Below are 22,712 nucleotides of genomic sequence, written 5' to 3' on the forward strand. Positions count from 1 at the left end.
GTTCTCATATCCCGCCCCTTTAGCGCTGAAAGACGCCAAACCCCCGCTTACCTCCTGCTGCTCTACTCCCCTAAGCCCACTGGGGTGGACTCTGCATTTCAGACCGTTGACACAGCCTGACCTACTTGAGGCTTCTCGTTTCGAGGCCGAGCTGTCAGTTACTAACCCCCTGTACCAGGCAGGCTCCCCCCACCCCGCCCCCGCCCTTCACCCCGAGCCTTTACCGACGTTTGTTTTCAAATTCGCCAGGGTTTCCGCGCCGCGCGGTCCTTGGCGAGGGATTAGTTGCTGGGGTATTATAAAACTGCTTTTCTAAAGTAAAGATTTGTCGCTAAAATCCTTTCTTCTTGTTGTCTTTTGTGGAAATCTGTAATAGCAGCTCTCCTAGTCCAAAATATTCATGGGTATGGTTTGGGGCTTTTAATGAGTTTGAATTCTTACAGAGGTTGCTCGACTCACAGGTTGCTTTAGCTTTTGCCAGGTAAAATATCAAACGTAGCTTGTAGTGGTTCTTTTCTATCCGGAGGTGAAATCGTTTTTAATTTTTATATTGAATCTTAATTCTGGGAAGAGGGTTGGGGAAGGGTTTCTGTTCCTTTTGGTCCTAGGAAATCGGACTAACCATGCCTTTGAAAAGTGGGAAATGTACAGTGGTGGATAGTTAGAAGCAAGAATTTCAGTTGCAATTTATTCTTTCTGGGCACCAAAAAATTGAGAATTTATTTAATTCCAGTAACCATCACTAAACTCATGAATACTGAACCCAGAAAACGTAGGACTACCCAATTAAATGAGATCTGGAGAAATTAAGTTTACCAAAATTGATGTCTTCCTGTTCCCAAATACATGTAGCATTTATTTGTATTCTCTGTAAAGGAGGGGGAAGGTAATGAATTTTTATTATACTATGGGTTTTTATATGATTTTATATAATTTGTTTTTATATGATTTTATATAATTTTTATATGATTTATTATAATTTGTTTTTATATGATTTTATATAATTTGTTAGTTGTATTTACTCAAGAAGATTTTAAGATATAAGTATCTTAGTATTTCTTAGTATTCGGCCAGCTGGGTTATTACATGTCTTTCAATCTAAAGTTTTGGGAATCTTGGATTCCTTCCATATATGGGTCTTGACTTAATCAGGTTTTTTTTCGTGTGTGTGTGTGTGTGTGTGTGTGTGTGTGTGGTGCTACTTCCAAATGGTACAGTTTGTTGCAAATAATTGCTCAATAAATATTTATTGGATGAAATCTTTCTTGCTTTGGTAGTATCCAGATGTTACTAGGAATAAAACTTGTGTCCATCCGACAGGACTGCCAGTTTCCACCATCACTAGGCCCTGATCTTGCTCTTTTATTTCTCGTCTTCTCATTTCATGTGTGTGTTTTAACTGTACAGAATTAGAGGGAATCTTGGAGATCAACCAATTTAAATTTGTGTTGTGGAAGAGGAAACCCAGGCCCAAAGTAGTGAAGAGACTTGTCTAATTAAGTCACAGTTAATTAGTACAAAGTACAAACATTAAAAAAAATCTTTTAATGAATCATTGGTATAACTGGAAGTAGAACCCAGATCCTTAAATCCCAGTTCAAGTGTCCTCCCCCAGCTGCTTGTTGTTCCTTTCTTTTATATATATGTATATATATAAATGCGCTATTTACTTTCCCTCATTCTTTGCTTATCCCTTCCCCATGCCTTGGCATCAGAATGGCAGTAACTAGGCCCATCAAAAATTTCTGACCTAGCCCCTTTTCTATGGTGGGGTAGTGGCAGTTGCACGTATAATGAACAACAGTGTGTTCCTCTGAGGATTGCACAGGCCTCATGTTCTTTAACAAACATAATCAAATCTTTAACTCAGTGTTGTCTGACAGAACTTTCTCCAGTGATGGAAATCTATGTTTGTGCTGTCCAATATGGTAGCATGGGTCATATATAGCATTTGAAATAAGTTGTGAAGACTTAAATGTGGCTGGTGTGATTGAGGAACTAAATTTTTAATTTTATTTAATTCTGGTTAATTTATAATAGTTTCTTTGGGCTAGTGGCTGCCATATTGGACAGCACTGCTTGAAGCATTTTAGTCTGCCAATATGTGACAAAGTGGATTGAGATCAGGTAATTTCAACATGTTACCCTTTTTTTTGTTGTTGTTAATTGAAACACATAGACATATAATGTTACTAGTTTCAGGTTATACAACATAGTGATTCAATATTTATATGGATTTTTAAAAAGATTTTATTTATTTATTCATAGACACACGCACGCACACACACACACACACACAGAGGCAGAGACACAGGCAGAGGGAGAAGCAGGCTCCATGCAAGGAGCCTGACGTGGGACTTGATCGTGGGACTTGATCGTGGGACTTGATCGCGACTCGACCCCGGGTCTCCAGGACCACGCCCTGGACTGAAGGGGGCGCTAAACCGCTGAGCCACCCGGGCTGCAGAAGGATCATCATAAGTCTAATTTAAACATTTTAACATTTGAGTGAGGGACTGTTGGATGCTGTATTCTGCAGGGAAAGGACTCCCTGGTGGTATATACTGGGGGAAAACTGTATACTGTAGCCTTCTAGATACATAACAGATAATGACATTTTAAAAGTTCTCAGAACCCTACTGGAAAAAAACTGGCTTAACCTTGTTTCATCCAGGCTTTTGCACTCATTTTGATGGATATCTTTACTTTTTTCACTGAACATCTTTATACTTGTTACAGTCGTGTGCAGGAGGCATGCCTTTGGAATCAAGCTTAAGTTTAACCTGTGGCTCTACTACTTATTCTTTGATCATGGGCAAATTACTTTAACCTTTTTCAGCTTCAGTTTTCCTGTCTTTACAATGAAGTTGTAGTATTTGTTTTACAAGGTTATTATGTGGATTAAATGTGGCAATATGTGGAAAGTATTAGAAGAGTGTCTGGCTGATACTAGGCACTTTAAAAACTGCCTTTTGTTATTTTTATCATGCTTTGTCCTTGAAACAACTCTAAATTAATAAGGAGAGTTGCTAGACCCTTGTTATGTACAGAGTTATGTCTTCCCTCCCTTATTCTCAGATTTTCAGAAACTATTTTAACTTTTTATTTTGAGATAATTATATATTCACAGAAAATTGCAAAAATAGTGCAGAGAAGTTTTTACCTTTCATTAGTTTTTCCCAATGGTTAGATCTTACATAACTATTGTATAATATCTACACCAGGAAATTGACATTGGTGCAATGTATGGGTGTAATTCTGTGCCATTTTATCTCCTGTTTAACCACCATTGCAATCAAAATCCACATCCATTCCATTACCACAAAGATCCCCCTTGTGCTAATCCCTTGAAAGTCTTAAATACCTCCTGTATCTCCCCACCTTTACTAACCTCTAACAACCACCAATCTGTTCTCTAACTCTGTAATTTCATCATTTTGAGAATGTTATAAATGGAATAATATAGTATGTGATCTTTCAAGGCTTATCGCTTATCCTGATGTCCTTGAGATCCATTCAAGTTGTATGTATCAATAGCTCATGCCTTTTCATTGCTGAGTAGTATTCTATGGTATGCATACACCACAGTTTAACCATTCACCTACAGAAGAACATTTTGACTGTTTTCCAGTTTGAATAAAGTTTCTATGAACGTTCATATTCAGGTATGTGTGGGCCACCTAGGGATCCCTACTATCCTGTTTTGACAAATGTTTGTATATTACAGGTGTGGGTCCTTTGTCAGATATTTGCTGTGTAAATATTTCCTCCCACTTTTGTTATTTGTGTTTCCTTCCTTTTAACAGGGTCTTTCACAGAGCAAAAGTTACAAATTTTGTTGAGGTCTAATATTTAATTTTTTTTTCTTTATTCTTTTATGGATTGTGCTTTTGGTGTCATAGCCAAGGTCTCAGAGCTTAGGTCCCAAAGGTTTTCTCTCTCTCTCTCTCTTTTTTTTTTCCCTAAAAGTTTTACAATTTTACCTTTTACATTTAAACGCTGATTCATTTGAGTTAATTTTGTGTGAGGTGTGAGGTGTTTTAGGTCAAGGTTCATGTTTTTTTGCCTGTGGATATCCACTTGTTCCAGCATCTTTGTTGAAGACTTTTCTTTCTCCATTGGATTACTCCTACACATGTAAAAAATCAGTTCCACTGCCTGTTTTTGTATGACTTGTTAAATAAGGTGGTCTTTACATTTTAAGTGGTTGAAGAAAACCTCATGACATGTGAAATTTGTAAGAAATTTAAATTTGGTGTCCAGAAATAACGTTTAATTGGAACATCACTCCTTTAAATGTATTGTCTATGGTAGTTTTCATGCTACAACAGTAGAGTAGTTGAGATAGCATCATGTGGACTGCTAAGTTTACTACTATCTAGATCTTTATAGAAAAAGTTTGCCAATTTCTGAGGTCATTCAGCTGAAAGACATGTTCCTTCACACCAGCCTAATGGTACCAAATCCAGCTTCAGGTATAAGTTAATCATAAATTTCAGATTCTAGATGTTTGGAGTTGCTCATAAATAGTTGAAACAAAAATTTCTCATCTCTAAATTGGGAACTAAAATGAGTTTTGAAGAGATAAAGTGACATGCTTAAGATCTTCTAGTAAGTGATAGAACTGAATCTAGGACCCAGTTTTTTTGACTTGTGGTCCACTTTGCTTTTCATTTTTCTCTAAGTAAAATTTTTTTTTTTTTTTTTTTTTTTTTTTTTTATGATAGTAACAGAGAGAGAGAGAGAGGCAGAGACACAGGCAGAGGGAGAAGCAGGCTCCATGCACCGGAAGCCTGACGTGGGATTCGATCCTGGGTCTCCAGGATCACGCCCTGGGCCAAAGGCAGGCGCCAAACCGCTGCACCACCCAGGGATCCCTCTCTAAGTACATTTGATTGTTAACTTAGTAAAGAGATATTTAAATTTTTTTTATTTCTTATAAGTAACAAGCTTGAGTCTCAAACTGATAATGTATTACCTGTATATTTTGAAATCTTAATTTTTTTTTCCCTTTATTGCTTATTAAAAGCATAGGACATATTTGCTTCAAAATTATTTTTAAATTATTCTTGCTTAGAAAATTTGTAATTTTAGTAATATTTTAATATTTTATAGAAAAAAGGAAAGGGGTAAGTCCATTTCCCTAGCTCTTTTCTGTAGTATCATTACATGACAGGATTGTTCTTTTATATTTACTTGTGAATCAGCCTTCCTTTCTCACATTTTTTATCATTGACCAACTGCCCAATTTCTATCACAGGGAGTGTCCCTTAGACAACTAATTGAAATTTTTTGTGATGTCAGAAAGCTATTGGCAGGAACTTAAAATCCAAATTCTATTTGGTGATAGGAGTAAGGAATTATTTGGGGATTATACAGAGACTGAAATAAACAGATCATCTCATTTATCGGAGTAAAAACTTAGGGGAATGATACTTTCCTTACCTACCCAGAGGGGGTGGGGGGGCTTTAGGGCATGAAATTTTTGCATAACCTAAATAATGCCAAATTTGTGGTCATGTAATGGGCACTCAGTAAAATATTTGTTGAATGAAGTAATGCTCCCCTTAATGGAGATTCTTCTAGGTCGTCCTCCTCCTTCTCAAGTCCCTTAATTGTAACCAGATAATTTTAGTTTATCATCTCAAGAGTGTAGTGTAATAATGCATGGGAAGAATTTGAGTTTTGGAATCAGACAAGATGAGTGAATATTGGTTGTCATCTACTAGTATTGTGACCTATGGTAAGTAGCATATCTTATTTCAAGCTGTTTTCTTCTCTATAAAATGGACTTGCAAATCTACCTCACTGGTTTGAGGATTAAAATGACATTGTATCATATCTAGTAGACCCTTGGTGAATAATAATTTTCTTCCCTCTTTCAGAGATTTTTGTCCTTTTTATGGGATTATCTTGTAATATACTACATTGTATTCTAGGTCAATAATTTCTATCTTTTGTTTTGATATCCCAGAGTTATTGCCAATAATTTCAAGGAATGTATCAAATATTATTGTGAAAATGATACGATGGAAAAAAAAAGAAAAAAAATGATACAATGGTGAGCACTTACTGTGTGTTTGGTACTGTGATGAGGCCCTTATATTTATTGTTTTATTTAATCCTTACAATAGTTCTGTGAGGTAGGTACTAGAATTAACATCTTAAGATGAGAAAATAGAAGTTTAAAGAGATTAATGAGCTTTCCTCTGGGAAATTAACTGCTCATTAATTTAAAGCAGTAAGTAGTTGGGCTGGGACAATACGCTAGGTCTAACTGTAAAGTACCTGTGCTATATGGCACTCTTTACTGCCTCTACAATCCAACTATTTTGAGGTAACAGTAGTTAGCATGTATTGAGTATCTGTTATGGTCTAGGACTATTTTAAGTACTTTATGTGCTTTGTTTCATTTACTCTGCTCACTCATTTTATGAGATACTGTTACTTTCCCTCATTTTACCAAAAGGAACAAGGTACAAAGAAGTTGCAAAAGGTAATACTCTGCGAGGAAGTACTAGGATAGGGATTCAAATTCCGCTAGCCACTCTTAAACATTATGATATAGAGGGATGGGGGTAAAGTAAGGCAGTTTTATAAACATATGGTGACCTTTTTTTTAGTCAGGTTCTTATATGGGATGGCAAGGACACCTAATAAGACTAAAAAATTTATTTTCAGAAAACAACTTTAGCTTTTTTCTTTATTATGATTAGTAAAATATAAAAAATGCACTTGCTTTGAAAATGTTTATCCACCATGATTTTTAGAATTGAAGATAATACATTTTTTTCAGTTCTAAGTTACAATTCAAGTGTAAGAATGGTGATATAAATTTAAGTTTTATAATAGGAAAAGTAATTTTTTTGCATTAATAAAAACTTTCAATAGTGATGTTGAATAAATGATGCTATCAGATAGTTGGTAATATTGGCATATTTGAGGATTTTATTTTTATTTTTATTTTGGTTTCAGGTGTAGAATTTAGTGATTCATCGCTTAAATAGAACACCTGGTGCTCATCATAACAAGTGCCCTCCTCAATACCCATCACTCATCTAGCCCATCACCCACCCACTTCCTCTGTCAACCCTCAGTTTGTTCTCTATCATTGTCTTATGGTTTGCTTCCCTCTCCTTTTTTTCCCTTCACATATCATATGTTCATCTGATTTGTTTCCTAAATTCCACACATGAGTGAGATCATATGGTATTTGTCTTTCCTTGATTGATTTACTTCATTTAGCATAATACACTGTAGCTCCATCCACATAATTGTAAATGGCAAGATTTCATTCTTTTTGATGACCGAGTAATATTTCATTGTTTCTCTGTGTGTGTGTGTGTATTTTATATATTATATATTCTTTATGCATTGGACACTTGGTCTTTTTTTTTTTTTTTTTTAAGACACTTGGTCTCTTATGAGGATTTTTTTTTTTTAAAGATTTTATTTATTGGGATCCCTGGGTGGCGTAGCGGTTTGGCGCCTGCCTTTGGCCCAGGGCGCGATCCTGGAGACCCGGGATCAAATCCCACATCAGGCTCCTGGTGCATGGAGCCTGCTTCTCCCTCTGCCTGTGTCTCTGCCTCTCTCTCTCTCTCTCTCTGTGACTATCATAAATTAAAAAAAAAAAAAAAAAAAAGATTTTATTTATTCATGAGAGACACAGTGAAAAGCAGAGACATAGGCAAAGCAGACTCCCCACAGGGAGCCCAGTGCGGAACTCAGTCCCAGGACCCTGGGATCATGACCTGAGCCAAAGGCAGATGCTCAACCAGTGGCCACCCAGCTGCCCAGTCTTATGAGGATTTTATTGATAGTGTTGTGCATTTAACACATTGATAGTGTTATAATGACCTTTGTTTTAAGACAGCAATTTGTCTTTCAGATAAATGTATCTTCTTCTGTAGACTTACTTCTCTTTATATTTGCTCTCACAGTTTGATATGTGAAAGCTTTCCTTAATCACAGATAATAGAGTAGCTTGGCTTTTTTTTCTGTAAAAAACTGATATCAGTAAATATTAGCTTTTGCACTATAGGGAAATACTCAAAATGTTACTTCCTGAATATGTTCTCTGTTGGAAAGCTAGAACAATCAACCAGGAATGGAAAGGCTGTGAAAACTTTAGGCTTTGTTTGTTTGTTTGTTTGTTTTTAACTGAGATATAATTGACATACAACATTGTGTAAAGTGTACAACATACTGATTTGATACATTTATACTGCAAAGACATTGATTTTTTTTTTTAAGATTTTATTATTCATGAGAAACACAGAGAGGCAGAGACACAGGCAGAGGGAGAAGTAGGCCCCCTGCGGGGATCCTGTTGTGGGCCTCGATCCCAGGACCCCGGGATCACGCCCTGAGCCCAAGGCAGAGGCTCAACCGCTGAGCCACCCAGGCGTCCCAAGACATTGATTTTTAATTAATGTTTTTAATTCAAGGCAAGGCAACCTTGATAATCTCATAGGGCAACAAGGGCTAACTTACTGTAATAACCTCTTAACAACTTTGTATATGAATGCCATATTCAGTTGGTTGTCATCACAATAATTCAAAAGTAAATTTTGTTTATTCATTGAAATTCATTTAGCTAGTATGACACAAATAGTCTCAAATTTCTCAGTAAACACAGGTGAGCTCTCTATATTCAACCTTAGATAAGAATCAAAATTTGAAAAACAGGATTAGTGAGATAGATTGACATTTATTTCATATTTTAAACTTTTATCATGGTGAAATATGAGATTACAATCAATTTAAGGCCCTTTTCATTTCTTTGTACCGTGGTTTTTTGATGGGCTTGTGTTGGATGATTTAAGTGGTTCTCATATAAATGAGTTTGGAATAAAACCCACAGAGACTTGGCCGTGTTAGAAATACCATTGGTAAGTTGATAGTAATATAGAAAATGTGTTACAATCAAGGCAGCTCCTTCTTGGTGTTAATTTCAGTGGCAGATCTAGGTCACAATTCATCTTCTGCATACCAAATACCTCCTCTGAAGCTTAAAATAACAGATCTATTCAGAGATAGTTTCTTTTTTTCTTTTTTTTTTTTTTTTTCCGGTGAAATTGCTAAAACGTTTAGCAGAGTGTAATTAGATGACTTTTAAAATTGGTCTAACCTTTGTATTTAATGGCATTAACATTTAGTTGCTTGGGAGAATTGCCTAAATTACTGAATTTTTAATGTGGAAAATGTATTTAGATTAATTTTATTTGGTAAGAAATATAAACTACTGTTACCAAGTGTTTTAACAAATTCTCAAAGATTTACTTGTATGTAGAATAAAAGATGGATTGCTTTTTCTCTTGCCAATTTAAGCAATCTGATTACATGTATATTTTGCTATATGATCTCAGTTTAATTACAAGTGATGTTTGCAAATGAAGGGTTTTCTTTTTGTTGTTTAAAAACATATTAAACAGAATGAAAGTAATTTGGTATCTGTACACTTTAAAGTCTGACTTGTACTTCTGAATATTTTCTTTAGAAGTTTTTCATAACTGGGCAATATTTGGTGATTTGGAATGACTGTATAAAGCACAGCAACTGTCATGTTTGCATTTTATACCAAGTAAATTATTTACTGTCAATTTTATTGAATTTGTTCTTAGGTGTAGTCATAGGATCAGTTGGAGTATTTGTCTTAACACCGAATTGCTTGAATCATGTCAGAAATACTATTGTTGGGTAGACAAATACTATACAGTAAATACCAGAGCAAACTTGAAAGATTCGTCAGGACTATACCTGATATTTAATCCTAAAGATTTCCTGCTAGATACATTTTCACACTAGTAAATGAAAGATACTATTCTATTTTGGGTTTGTCAACCCATAATAATCCCTTAAAAATTAAAAGTAAATTTTTAATTATAAAAATAGTATGTGTTTATTGTAAAACATTAGAAAATACAATAAGCAAAAAAGAAAACATCTAGATCTTCATAATTCTACCATCCTACATAACTACCATTATTAACACTTTGGTATGTATTCCTTCAGGTACCTTTTTTTTCTAGTGTATGTACAAAATATTTGTAGACCATTAAGATTTTTTCCTCTCTTTTGGTCCTTTGCTTTTCTCCCTGGAATATTTTTCCCTAGAAAACATGCCTGGCTTGTCTCATTTAGGACTCAACCTAAATGTTACCTCCCAAAGAGAAGTTTCCTCAGAATCTAGAGTAGTTTACTGAAACCTTTTTTTTATTTTTTATTTTTTATTTTGCCAAACTAGATTGTAAAGTCCAGATTGTGTCTGCCTTAGCACCATATCCCTAGTGCCCAGAAATGTCCCTGGTGCACCTAGTGGGTACTTAATAAATGTTTGTATGTTTAATATTATAAACTTGGGATCAGTTTATACACACATTAGATGCCCTGGAAAGAAAGGTAATATATTTATTTCTGACCTTAGATTGCTTACAGTCTAGAGGAAAGGTAGAAAATTAGATCTGTGATAATACAGCATGTGGTTAAGTTCCGTGGGGAGTACAGTGCTAAGTGCACAGGGTAGGAGCAGCTACCCAAATTGGGTAGGGATCAATTGTTAGAGAATGCTTTCTGAATGATTGGCAATGTAAGCATTTTATAACCTTTTAATTCATCAGTTCTTTTCATTTATAATATAACTTGTAATGACTGAGTAGTATTTTGTCAGTATATCAGTGCCAGAATTTAATCAACATCCTATTACTTAGGATAGACATTTAAGGGAGTCCCTAAATAACTATCATGGATATTTATGTGTATCTTCAGTTATTTTTTAGGTAATATTTACTTGGCAGTGGAACTTCTGGGTCTGGTGATTATTAAGATTTTCAAGGCTTTTGGTGTACATATCCAATTTGGTGGGTGCCAGATTGCTCTCTATGAAATTTGTACCGGTTTATACTTTCAGCAACACTATATGAGAATGCCAAAAAAAGAAAAGTCATGCCAATTTGATAGGCAAAATGGTGTCTTACAGCTTAATTTGCTTTTGTTTGATTTACCTGTATGTATCATAGCAAAATATGACAAGCTTCACTTTAGATTTTACAGTGGTTACTGAACAGATACTCCGTACAGTATGGCAGATGTGAAATTACTTGGATATTTTCTTTACTTTTGATTATAAGTTGTATTAAATTATATGCTTGCATTTCCATTATCTACTGTTTAGCATAGTTTTCAACCCAGAATATTATTGTATTTTAAGATCTTTGTCTTATTTATTCATTTTATAAACATGTAAGTGGTCATGGCAAATTCAGAGAAACTGAGAATAAGCCAGTTAATTTGAGATCAAGTACCGTAAGAAGTTTATATGTTGACCCTAGGCCCAGCAACTAACTTCTTTTTAATTATTGTGGCCAGAAACACCAGATGAAAATGGTAAAACCCAGAGAGCTGATGATTTTGTCTTGAAGAAAATAAAGAAGAAAAAGAAAAAGAAACACCGAGAAGATATGCGAGGAAGACGCCTTAAAATGTACAATAAGGAAGTACAAACCGTCTGTGCTGGCCTGACCCGCATCAGTAAGGAAATCCTCACCCAAGGACAAATAAATAGCACTTCAGGAGTTAATAAAGAGTCCTTCAGGTATCTGAAAGATGAACAGCTGTGCCGATTAAATTTGGGCATGCAAGAATATCGGGTACCCCAGGGAGTACAAACACCTTTTATGACTCACCAGGAACATTCTATTCGTAGAAATTTCTTAAAAACAGGTACTAAATTTAGCAACTTTATTCATGAGGAACACCAGTCCAATGGTGGTGCACTTGTCCTTCATGCTTACATGGATGAACTCTCATTTTTGTCTCCAATGGAGATGGAGAGATTTTCTGAGGAGTTTCTTGCTTTGACATTCAGTGAAAATGAGAAAAATGCTGCTTACTATGCTTTAGCAATAGTGCATGGAGCGGCTGCTTATCTCCCAGACTTCTTGGACTACTTTGCTTTTAATTTCCCCAACACTCCTGTGAAAATGGAGATTCTGGGCAAGAAAGATATCGAAACAACCACCATTTCAAATTTTCACACTCAGGTAAGATAAAATCATTGTTAAATTGTTTAGTAAATATAGCTTCTTGACAGTATTAATGTCATTCTGTTTCATTTGCACATACCAACACACTTTTGATAAAAATTCATGGTGGTAAAGGTGATTAAAATCATTAGCTTATTGCTCTAATTGAAAAATCTTAATTGCTGAAGTTCTTTGAAATGTAGCTTGTTACTTGCTTGGTTTAGGAAGTGTTTTATACATGTTATACAGCATTACAAGTTTTTATGGAAAACCAGCTTGAAAACTAATCCAGTCTTTGAGAAATCAGGTAGCATTAGTATAGAGGATGTGATTCAGATCTGGTAGCGCCAAAGTAACTTTAGTTAAGACTTACTTACAATAAACACACGAGGGCATTGGCCTGTTTATTTGCCAGGTTTTTGCTATTTTTGTTTCTCTCCTTTCAGTAACTTGTTGGCAGTCTATCCCAGAAACATACCCCATTTTGTGACTTGGAAGTGTCACTAGGAAGACCGCCATAGTGTCTGCTCCTTCTGCCTATGCACTGTTGTAGGTGAAGACATTTTCTAAAGCCTTGCTTAGGCAGCTAGGCTTAAGTCAGCAGGGAAATCTCTCCTTCCTCACCAGTGGTTTTTAACCAGACGTTTTTTTCAATGAGTTATTTTAAGGCATAGAAAGAAGTTAATATCATGGCCTAGTTACTTTCTTACTTCTTTTCTCATAAGGATTATAAACATGAATGGTCAGCTATAAGTTGCTATCCTCGATATAAATTCAACACAGGTTTAGTGGAGAATATTTTACTTTTTAGAGATTTATGATTATATAACCTGTTTTTTCAGGTTATTTAATAATTTGCTGCCATTCTTTTCCTTAAGATTTTTTTTTTTTAGGTTAAGAGCCTGTTGCATAATAAGACTCTCAGCTGCCTGCATTATAGTGGTTTCAAGCCATTTGGATTTATTTGAAACCTCCTCTAACTTGAATCTTTTTAATGATTCTTACCATCCTTGCCTCCAGTGAGGGGAGTATCCAGTTTAGATTTATAAGCTTCAGAATTTCTCTAATTGAAGTTCTCTCTGCAGTAGAGAGAGCAGGAGCAGCCAATCTGGAGAGGTCGCAAGATGGGGCTGCCCAAGACGTTGGAACACGATGTGCAATAAAGGGCTTCGTCTTGGATTTTGGCCTTGTTACCACAATCAGGTACCGAAGTGCTGACTTTTGTAGTAGATTTTCTTTTTTCTTTTACCTTTTTTTTTTTTAAAGGAGTTTTGCCCTTTTAAGGTTAAGAATCCTATTTTTATAAATATTGCAGAGAAGGGACTGAAAACAGTTTTCCTGATATAGGCCATAATCCCTGTAAGTCCCTATTTAACAAAGAAAGATATTGCTGAGAGCAGAATTAACATGCTTCATCACTTTTTTAATTTAGAAGATGCAGCAAATTTTCTCTTCTGATTTATAGACCAACAAGCATATCTGAGAAATAAGTCAGAAATAATGGGTGAAAAAAAGTCTTGGTTTTGTAGGGGTGACTTTTTAACTTTCATGTTAGTCTATAGTGGCTCAAGCTTATTTGTCAATAGTACCCAATCTAAATAGTTAATAAAAGAAAGTATTTCTAAATATTCCCTGCTGATTTTTGTCCTCCAATTTTTTAAAATGGAGCTGAAATTTAAATGACTGTACCAACAACTTACCTTGAGATTTACTTTGAGATTTATAGAATAACCTCTTCTTAAGAACATAGCAGATTGTTATTAAATTAGATATCACTAAGTACTTCAACCAGATAAGAATATTGAGGACTACTGACTAAGTCTTGTGCTGTGGTAATCCTGGAACTTCATTTTATTTATGAATTTTCAGTCATTGGAGGAGAAATATGGAGTGGGTATGGAGGTTGAGGTGGTCCATGAAACTTTAAATTTGCACCTGTCAAATACTTGGCGGATGTGAGTGTGGAAGCTAACACAATAGTTGACATTGATTTAGTAGTTCATTGCTTAAGAAATATTTTCACATTCCTAACAATATTTGAAACAACCTATGGTGTAGGTAAGCAATTTTATCTCTGTTTTCCTTTGAAGAAACCGAAGCCTGGAGATGTTCATTATTATCCAAGTTCATGTAGCTAGTAAGTGGAAGTCAGGGTGCTAACTTAGGCCACCTGAACAATATGCCTGTCATTTTACCATACTTCTTTACTTCAGCCATTGGAAAAGAGATGAGTGCTTTTATTTGTCTAACACTGTCGTTAGTGAAATTAAAATATCTTTGTTTAAACACAGTATTCAGAAGGCTATTAATTTTTAACAAATACCTTTTTTTGTCTAATGAAGTCTTTTGAAGTTCTGTTTAAATGTCTATAAATAAACTGAAGAAACTTGTTACCTTAGACAGTTATTGGAAATTATTTATAGTTTAAATATGTAGTCATAATAATTATTTATGGTTATTTTAAGATAATTTAGCAAACACTTATTTTTTAGTTATTTTTTAAAGTTTTATTTATTTGAGAGAGCATGCAGCAAGGAGGGATAGAGGCAGATGGAGAGAGAGTCTCAGGTAGACTCTAAGGAGCCCCATGCAGGGCCTGATCGAGAACCAAAGTCCAACACATAAGCAACTGTGCCACCCAGTGCCCCTTAGCAAACATATATGGAGAACATACCATGTACTGGACATTCTGTTCTTAAACGGACTAACTGATGAGCTCAGTCTGGTGGAGGAGATGAACAAACCAGCAATTATAATACAGTTTGCTAAGTGTTAGAAATATGCATAGGGGAAAACCTTGTATTAGAGGGAGCATAGTTTGTGGTGTTACCTAACAGACTTGAGGTGATTAGAAAAGGCAGTTTAAAGCATGTGATGCTTAAGTAGAGTCTTAAAAGATTAGTACTTAGCTTAATAAGGGCATTTTAAGCAAAGAGAAAAACTGCCTGTACAGACACACAGGCATTAGAGAATGTGGTGCTTTCAGGGAGCTGCAGCTAGCTTGACATAGCAAGAGTACATGTTAACTATTGAGGCGTTGTGGGAGTTGAGACAAGAGACAAAAATCAAGATTGTGAAGAGCTTTTATATGATGTGCCAAAAGAAAGTTAGTACTTTTTCCTAAAGGTAATGGGGAAATCATTGGTGAATTTTATTAGGGGAGTGCTATCAAGTTATGTTTGCCAAGATTACTTAGGAGTTTGAAGCTTGGGATAGAGGAGGAAAATGAGATTGGAAGCAAGAAGACTGGTTAGATTACTGTGGTTACTAGATCAGAAATGATCCATGTCAAAATTGATATTGACACTTAAGACGGAATGAAAGAGAAATAATTAAAAGATGGGATTAATTGCAATCGGTGAAGGAGAAGGATAGAGTCTTAAAATAATAGGATTTGGATAAATAGGTGGATGGTGGTTCTGGTCATAAAGTTTATACAAGGTTGAAAAAGCTGGTTTCTAGGGGTGAAGGGTGTTGATGAAGAGCTCAGTTTGGGATACTTTGTATTGGAAGTACCTGTGAAGACTAAAGGTTAGAAATGTCTATTAGGTAGTTGAATATATGAATCTAAGGCTAGGAGACACTTGTAGGCTGGAAATGCAGCAGTTGGATCTATTAGCATATAGGTGATCCAGGCACAGCATTAGAGGGGAAAAGAAATGAATGGAATCCTGACATGTACTCACATGTAAGCATGAGGAACGTGGGAAAGAGATCAAAAAGAAAGGGAAGTAGAAGGAAGATTAGGATATAAGTTTTCTAGGTTTTAAGAATGATGGAGTGTTAAGTATCACATTCATAGGAGAGATCAAGTAAGATAAGGATTGGAAAATGTTAAGTTGCTCGATTAGGAATTTCATTTAGAAACCAGTGGTTATCCAGACCAGTGCTTCGCAAACCATGGCTAAATATTGTCAATTATGGTTTTTTTGTTTTTGTTTTTGTTTTTTTAAGAAGCTTACTACTTCTCTGTGTTTATAAACTTGGCATTCAGACCCTTACCCACATCTTCTGAATCAGAATCTACATTTTAACAAGATTTGCAGGTGATTCATATACACATTAAGATTTGGGAAGCACTACTTTAGAACATATCTGCACTAGTCAAAGGAAGTAAAATGTAGGTTTGTTTTGTGCAAGAATAGTTGTAGCTTCCATAATTTTTACATTTTTAAATTATTGTAGTGGCAAAGCTAAGATCCACATAAAGTTGTTTTTGTTGTTGTTTTCATATTATATGAAACTCATATTTTAATACCAAAGGAAATTTAAGTTTATGATAAATCTCAGTTGAAGCACCAAGCTAATCTAATCCTCAAATTTGATTACTTTTCAGATCTAATTTTTTTTTTTTAAGATTTTATTTATTTATTCATGAGAGAGACACACACACACAAAGAGAGAGAGAGAGGCAGAGGCAGAGGGAGAAGCAGGCTCCTTGCAGGGAGCCCGACATGGGACTCGATCCCGGGTCTCCAGGATCACACCCTGGGCTGAAGGCAGGTGCTAAACTGCTGAGCCACCCAGGATTCCCATAGATCTAATTAAGATAGATTTATTTATTTATTTATTTATTTATTTATTTATTTATTTATTTATTTATTTAGAATTAAGTTTTAAATAGTCATTGGCGAAATAACAATTTTGACCAAAAACTTTTAAGTGTGGAATGTTTTGTTAATTAGTGGAGAAATATTAGTGTCCACTTTGAAATATATTTCTCCCTAATAGACATGTACACGTTTTAGGAATAAATATAATTTATGACTTTTTTACTTAAGTGCTATATCTTGTAGTTACTTGCTTTTTAAGAACTTTTTAATGGTTTTAAACTTTGAAGTGTGATAGTTCTATAATGAGCATATAATCCTTGACTCCCCTTCTTATAAAAATCCTATTGTAGATGATAAACTGATTGAAAATTAAAATAGTTTTCTAGTCATCTTACGGACTAACAGGATTTTAGAGCAGGTGGGGGCCATTTCCAAGCCTTCATTTTATAGATGAGGAAGCTCACACTTTGGTTGTGACCTTCCCCAAGGTTAAATAGTGGCAGATCTTCAAAGAGGAATTATTTTTTCTTCTTTCTCTGGGTGGAATTAAATTCTACAGGTGAGGATTACCAGGTTTTAATGTGTCTATATAATGCAGATTTTTATTTTATATGTCTGGGTTGGGGCTGTATAGGCTGCATTTTTGATGAGTTTCCAGATGATGCTGATACTGCTGGTCATGAGCCAACAAAGCTATAGACTGTAGATTCTGTACAGGAATTGCAAGTCAAAGCAACAACAAAAAACCACTAAAACACTAAAAATATAGTAAAATTAAATGAAGAGTTGTTTTAAATATTGCCATCTGAGATTATTTTCACCTTAGAGCACCTAGATAACTGAAGGGTATATATGGAGAAGAAGGATATGTATATATGTGTGGTGGGAAGAGAGGCAATTGATTAAAAAAGCCTATCTACGATAGTAAGATTTTGTTTTCTTTATCTGGCAAATGTGCATGTTTTAAATTCTCCTTGACAGAACATAAAGACTCCTAACTCTGGGAAACGAACCTAGGGGTGGTGGAAGGGGAGGAGGGCGGGGGGTGGGGTGAATGGGTGACGGGCACTGAGGGGGGCACTTGACGGGATGAGCACTGGGTATTATTCTGTATGTTGGCAAATTGAACACCAATAAAAAATAAATTTATTATAAAAAAAATTCTCCTTAAAAGAAAATGTTGAAGTCTTTTACTGAGGATCATAGATCTTTAACTTTATTTAGGTGGTTGGTGGGAGAAGTTCTTGTACATACTACTTTTATTACTATAAATGGTAATGTCTACTATTCCAGAGAAAATCAGCAAATGTTATTTCTTCATTTTGTGTTCTGTCAAGGCCTAAAATTAAAATGGGCTTATTAGGTGCTCCTCATCTTTAATCAATATAATTAACATTTTATGGTGAATTGGTAGTACTAAGAGTTGAACCAGTAGAGTGCTTTGTACTTTCTAAATAACTGAGAAACTCCTTACGAACTACACATCAATCAGTGTGTTATATAAAAGGAGAAATAAATATTTTAAGTAGTTGGCTTTATAAAATAAACCAGCATAGGAATGGTAGGTTTGGTTCTTTTTTCTCTAAGTACAGCTTATAATAAATTCATTTTGACTTGCACTACTTTTTCACTATATGTTTTAAAGTAGGAATGCTTTTCTATTCACAGATCACGAGGTTAGGAAGATTGCTGGCTAGCTTTTTCCTTTCTGATTTTTAAACATTCAGATTGATTAGGCGTCTTCCTAAAACATGAGTTCTGTAAAATAATTACCCCTGCCCTTAGTTGGGGGAAGGATGTCCATATAGTATATTTCTAGCTTGATGGTCTTCTAGTTTTGGGTATGTGTGTGTTTAAGAATTTCTTTTTTAGGTAGTTTTGGATTCATGGCAAAATGGAGGGAATGTACAAAGATTTCCTGAATACTCTCTGCCCCCATCTGTGCACAGCCTTCCCCCATTATTAACATCCCCCCTCCCCCAGTGGTTCATTTATTACAAGTGATAAACCTATGTTGATTCATTATAATCACCCAAAATCTGTAGTTTACATTATAGTTCACTCTTGGTGGTGTACTTCTGTGGGTTTGGACTAATGCATAATGATATGTATAAGTACACAGAGTATTTTCACATCTTAAAAATCTGTGCTCTTCCTCGTCATCCTTTTCCTTCCTCTCCCAACCCTTGGCAAACACCGATCTTTTTACTCTCTTCATAGCTTTGCCTTTTCCAGAATGTAATATAATTGGAATCAAATATTATGTAGCCTTTTCAGATTGGCTGCTTTCACTTAATATGCACTAAGATTCATCCATGTCTTTTTCATGGATTGATAGTTTGTTTTTTTTTTTAATAATGTCTGGATAAACTACAGTTTATCAGTTTATTCACCTACTGAAGGACATCTTGGTTGCTTCCAAGTTTTGGCAGTTATGAATAGAATTGGTCTCTTCTAAGTTTTAACTGACTCATGACTGTCCTTACTAAAAAGTGTATGTGGGATCCCTGGGTGGCGCAGTGGTTTAGCGCCTGCCTTTGGCCCAGGGCACAATCCTGGAGACCCGGGATCGAATCCCACATCGGGCTCCTGGTGCATGGAGCCTGCTTCTCCCTCTGCCTGTGTCTCTGCTCTCTCTCTCTCTCTCTCTCTCTCTCTCTCTGACCCATCATAAATAAATAAATAAATAAATAAATAAATAAATAAATAAATGCAAAAAGTGTATGTATTTGGAGCACAGTTGAGCTTCTTTCACTCTGAGCAATTGATACAGGATAACTGTGAAGTTGAGTTTCTTTTTTTTCTTTTTTTAAAGATTTTTTTTTTATTTGAGAGAAAGAGACGATGTATGCATGCGAGTGGGGGAGGGACGGGGGTGGGAGGAGGAGAGAATCCCAAGCCGACTCCCTGGTGAGTGTGGAGCCCTGCCTGGCTCAGTGCCAGGACCCAGAGATCATGCCCTGAGCTGAAAGCAAAAGTTAGATTAGATGCTTAACTGACTGAGCTACCTAGGAGCCCCATAAAGTTAGGTTTCTAATCTAAAGGAGGATATAACCTATTGACAGCAATATATATTTTTAAATATAATTGCTTGAACTTTTATAGATTTAAGATTTTTTTTTAAATGCATGCAGAACTAACTATTTTCTTATAGGCATTTTCTCCCTTGATCCCACAATCCTTCTCCTCTCCCCTTTTGCCTTCTGATTCTACTAATGGTTGAGTTTTTTCTGGCATTCTGTCCCTTGCTTCCATGGCAGCCTTACTTTTTTCTGTTCTTTAGTCTCTATTTACCTTCCTCCAGTTCTCCTAATACTCCTCTACTCAACTTGTTCTTTGCTTTCGAATGCCATTTCCAGACCAGAGTTTTTCAAACTTGCCAGATCCTAAGAATAATCTGGGGTTGCTGATTCCAAACACATATTTAGAATCTCAGGTTCTTCTCTTGGAAATTCTGATTAGGTCTGGAGTGAGGCCTGCGATAAATATGTCAAGTGATTCAAATCCTGTGATCAGGCAAATTTAAGAAACTTTGGACATATATTCCATCTAGCATTACTGTGTTTTCCTTCATCTGACCTGTAGATCATCCTTTTAGAATTTCATAGAAATCATAAACTATGGGCTCTTAGAAATAATCTTGTCTAACCTCTACAAAGTGCAAACGTTTTAGAAAATCACTTTTGGGTTGGTAATTATTCAGGAGCTTGTCTCCTCCTAAGGTTTCATAAGGCTGCCAGTGGGTACTCAACATTGTCTGGGAAGCTTGCGGCTTTTCTTTGGTCAACTTGCTTGTTTGTTCTTCATGAAGACTATTTACACTTTTTATCTGTGTACATCTTTTCTGCCTTCCCTCCTGTTAAAATAGAAAAAAAATCCCACCTCTTCCTCAAAAGCGAATCTTTCGCCTCTGTTCTAGATTTCCATTCCTCACTTGAAGATTGTTACAAAATATACATAACAAAATTACTGTTTAACTATTTTTAGGTACATAATTTGTTGGCATTAAGTGCTTTCACAATGTTATATAGCCATAACCATTATCCATTTCTAGAACTTTTTCATCATTTGAAACAAAAACTGTACCCACTTGCTTAGGATCTTTACCCACTCGCACCCTTTTAATCTTTCCCTCTCCATTTTCACATAAAATGCAAATTAAGTGAATTCTTTATGTTTCCTTCATTTATAATAAAACACTAAGCTTTTTCTTTCTCCCCAGAAATAAATCTTTCTTCTGAATTTGTGGTTCATTATTTCTATGCATCTTCTAATATTTTGCTGTGCATATGTGAACATATAAACTACATAAAACTGTTTTGTGTGATTTAACATTTTATAAATAGTATTTTGCATGTATCATTCTACAAATTGCTTTGGTTCAACATTGCTTCAGAGGATTATGTTGATACATATAATTAGTTCATTCATTTTAACAGCTATATTTGGTATTTTGCTGTGTGATTATATCACTATTCTCCTGTTGTACATTTGGGTTGTTTACAGTTTGGTAATATCACAGTGTAGAGGGGCGACTCAGTGGCTCAGTCAGTTAAGCATTTGCCTTCAGCTCAGGATATGATCCCAGAGTCCTGGGATCAAGCCCCACATGGGGCTCCCTGCTCAGTGGGGAGCCAGTTTCTTCCTCTCCTCCCTGCTTGTGCTCTCTTGCTATATCTGTCACTATCTCTGTCTCTCTCTCAAAAAAAAGTTTTTTTATGTATGTATGTGTGTGTGTATGTATGTCTGTATGTATGTCCTGTATATATCCCATGTATGTCCTTGGATTTCTATTTGCCTTTTACTCGCATCACGGGATTCCATGACTCTTCTGTTGACTGAATTCAGTGACTCAAATGATACTTCATATGTCTAAAGTCTTTATCCTACCATTACATTTTTTGGTAGTTCAGATAGGTGTGGCATTCTAGGTTGGAGATCATTTTCTTGAGATCTATAAAAGTGCATTACTCCAGTGTATTAAGCTTCTAGTGTTGCTATTGAGAAATCCAGTATCATGGTGATTCCTGATGTTTTTAGGTGTTTTTTTGTTTTTTTTTTTTTCTCTCTCTCTCTCTCTCTCTGGAAACTTATTTTAAAATCTCTTTCCTGCAGAATTTCAGAATACTGAGGATAATGTTCCTTGAGTTTTTTTTTTAATTGGGTTTCTTTTTTTTAATTTACTGTAAAACATTTCAGACATACATAGAGGTATAAAGAATAAACAGCTATGTTCTAACTGCTTGGCCTAAGAAATATTATCAGTACAACTGAAGACCACCTCCAACCCACATGATTTTCTCAGATTTCATTGGTATGAGTCCTTTTATATTTACTCTGATGAATATTTCTCATTCTGAAAATGCATATCCTCTTGTTTGGGTAAGTTTTCTTGTTTTCTTTGTTAATTTCCTTACCTCACTGTTCACCGTTCTCTTTTCCTGAGACTTTTATTAGTTAGATATTAGGCCTCCTGACTGAACCTATGAATTTTTCCTATCACTCCTTTTAGTTTTCTTTGTCTTTTTGTTCTACTTTCTGGAAAGATTTAACTATCATCTTTTCCTCCTGTTGATTTATTTTAGCTGTAATGTTTTGAATTTAAGACCTTGGGGTGTTTTTTTTTTTTTTAATTTAAATAACTTATTCCATGGATGCAATATCATCTTTCATCTCTTTGATGGTATTAATACTGGTTTTGAAATTTTCTTGTAGTTTGTTTCATCAAGTTCTTTTTTGTTTTAATCTTATGTGTTTTCTTCAAATGTCTGGTGATCTGTTTGTATTGAAACATGTGTTAGTACAAAACTGATTAGAAACTGTGGTCATATGACTGGGATTGGCCATTTGATGACTGGGTAGGGAATCTGGCCATATTGTTGTAAGAAAAGCTCCAGGTATCAACATTTAGAGTTCTTTTCTCTGTGGCTTTTAATTTCTACAGCTAAGACTACCATATTTTTTGCCAGGGGAGTAGAGTAGGTTATTTTTCTGCTAGAATTCTTGGAGCTGAACTGTGGAAGTAGGTAGAGAGATCATTGTTGAATATAGGGAATTTTACTTAATTGTTTGTTGTCAGTATAATGGCCCTCTTTCCTATTTGTGCCTGCTGTCTTTGTTTCCATAGTCTCTT

The 22,712-nt window shown here is 35.3% G+C and overlaps 1 protein-coding gene and 1 long non-coding RNA gene across 2 annotated transcripts in view; one reads left to right on the forward strand and one right to left on the reverse strand.

The window, feature by feature from the left end:
* LOC144280612 (uncharacterized) overlaps positions 1-183 on the reverse strand; it is an 86,272-nt gene extending 86,089 nt beyond the window's left edge. The window contains exon 1 of the long non-coding RNA XR_013349041.1: positions 52-183. This is a non-coding gene — a long non-coding RNA (uncharacterized LOC144280612). The remainder of the gene's footprint in view (positions 1-51) is intronic.
* The window catches only part of RSBN1 (round spermatid basic protein 1), a 45,689-nt gene that overhangs the window by 1,341 nt on the left and 21,636 nt on the right, over positions 1-22,712 (forward strand). Inside the window, exon 2 of the mRNA XM_077842813.1 lies at positions 11,371-12,044. Within this exon, the coding sequence (XP_077698939.1) occupies positions 11,371-12,044 (674 nt within the window). The remainder of the gene's footprint in view (positions 1-11,370; positions 12,045-22,712) is intronic.

Source organism: Canis aureus, chromosome 12 (assembly GCF_053574225.1).
Source record: "Canis aureus isolate CA01 chromosome 12, VMU_Caureus_v.1.0, whole genome shotgun sequence".
Taxonomy (NCBI): Eukaryota; Metazoa; Chordata; class Mammalia; order Carnivora; family Canidae; genus Canis; species Canis aureus.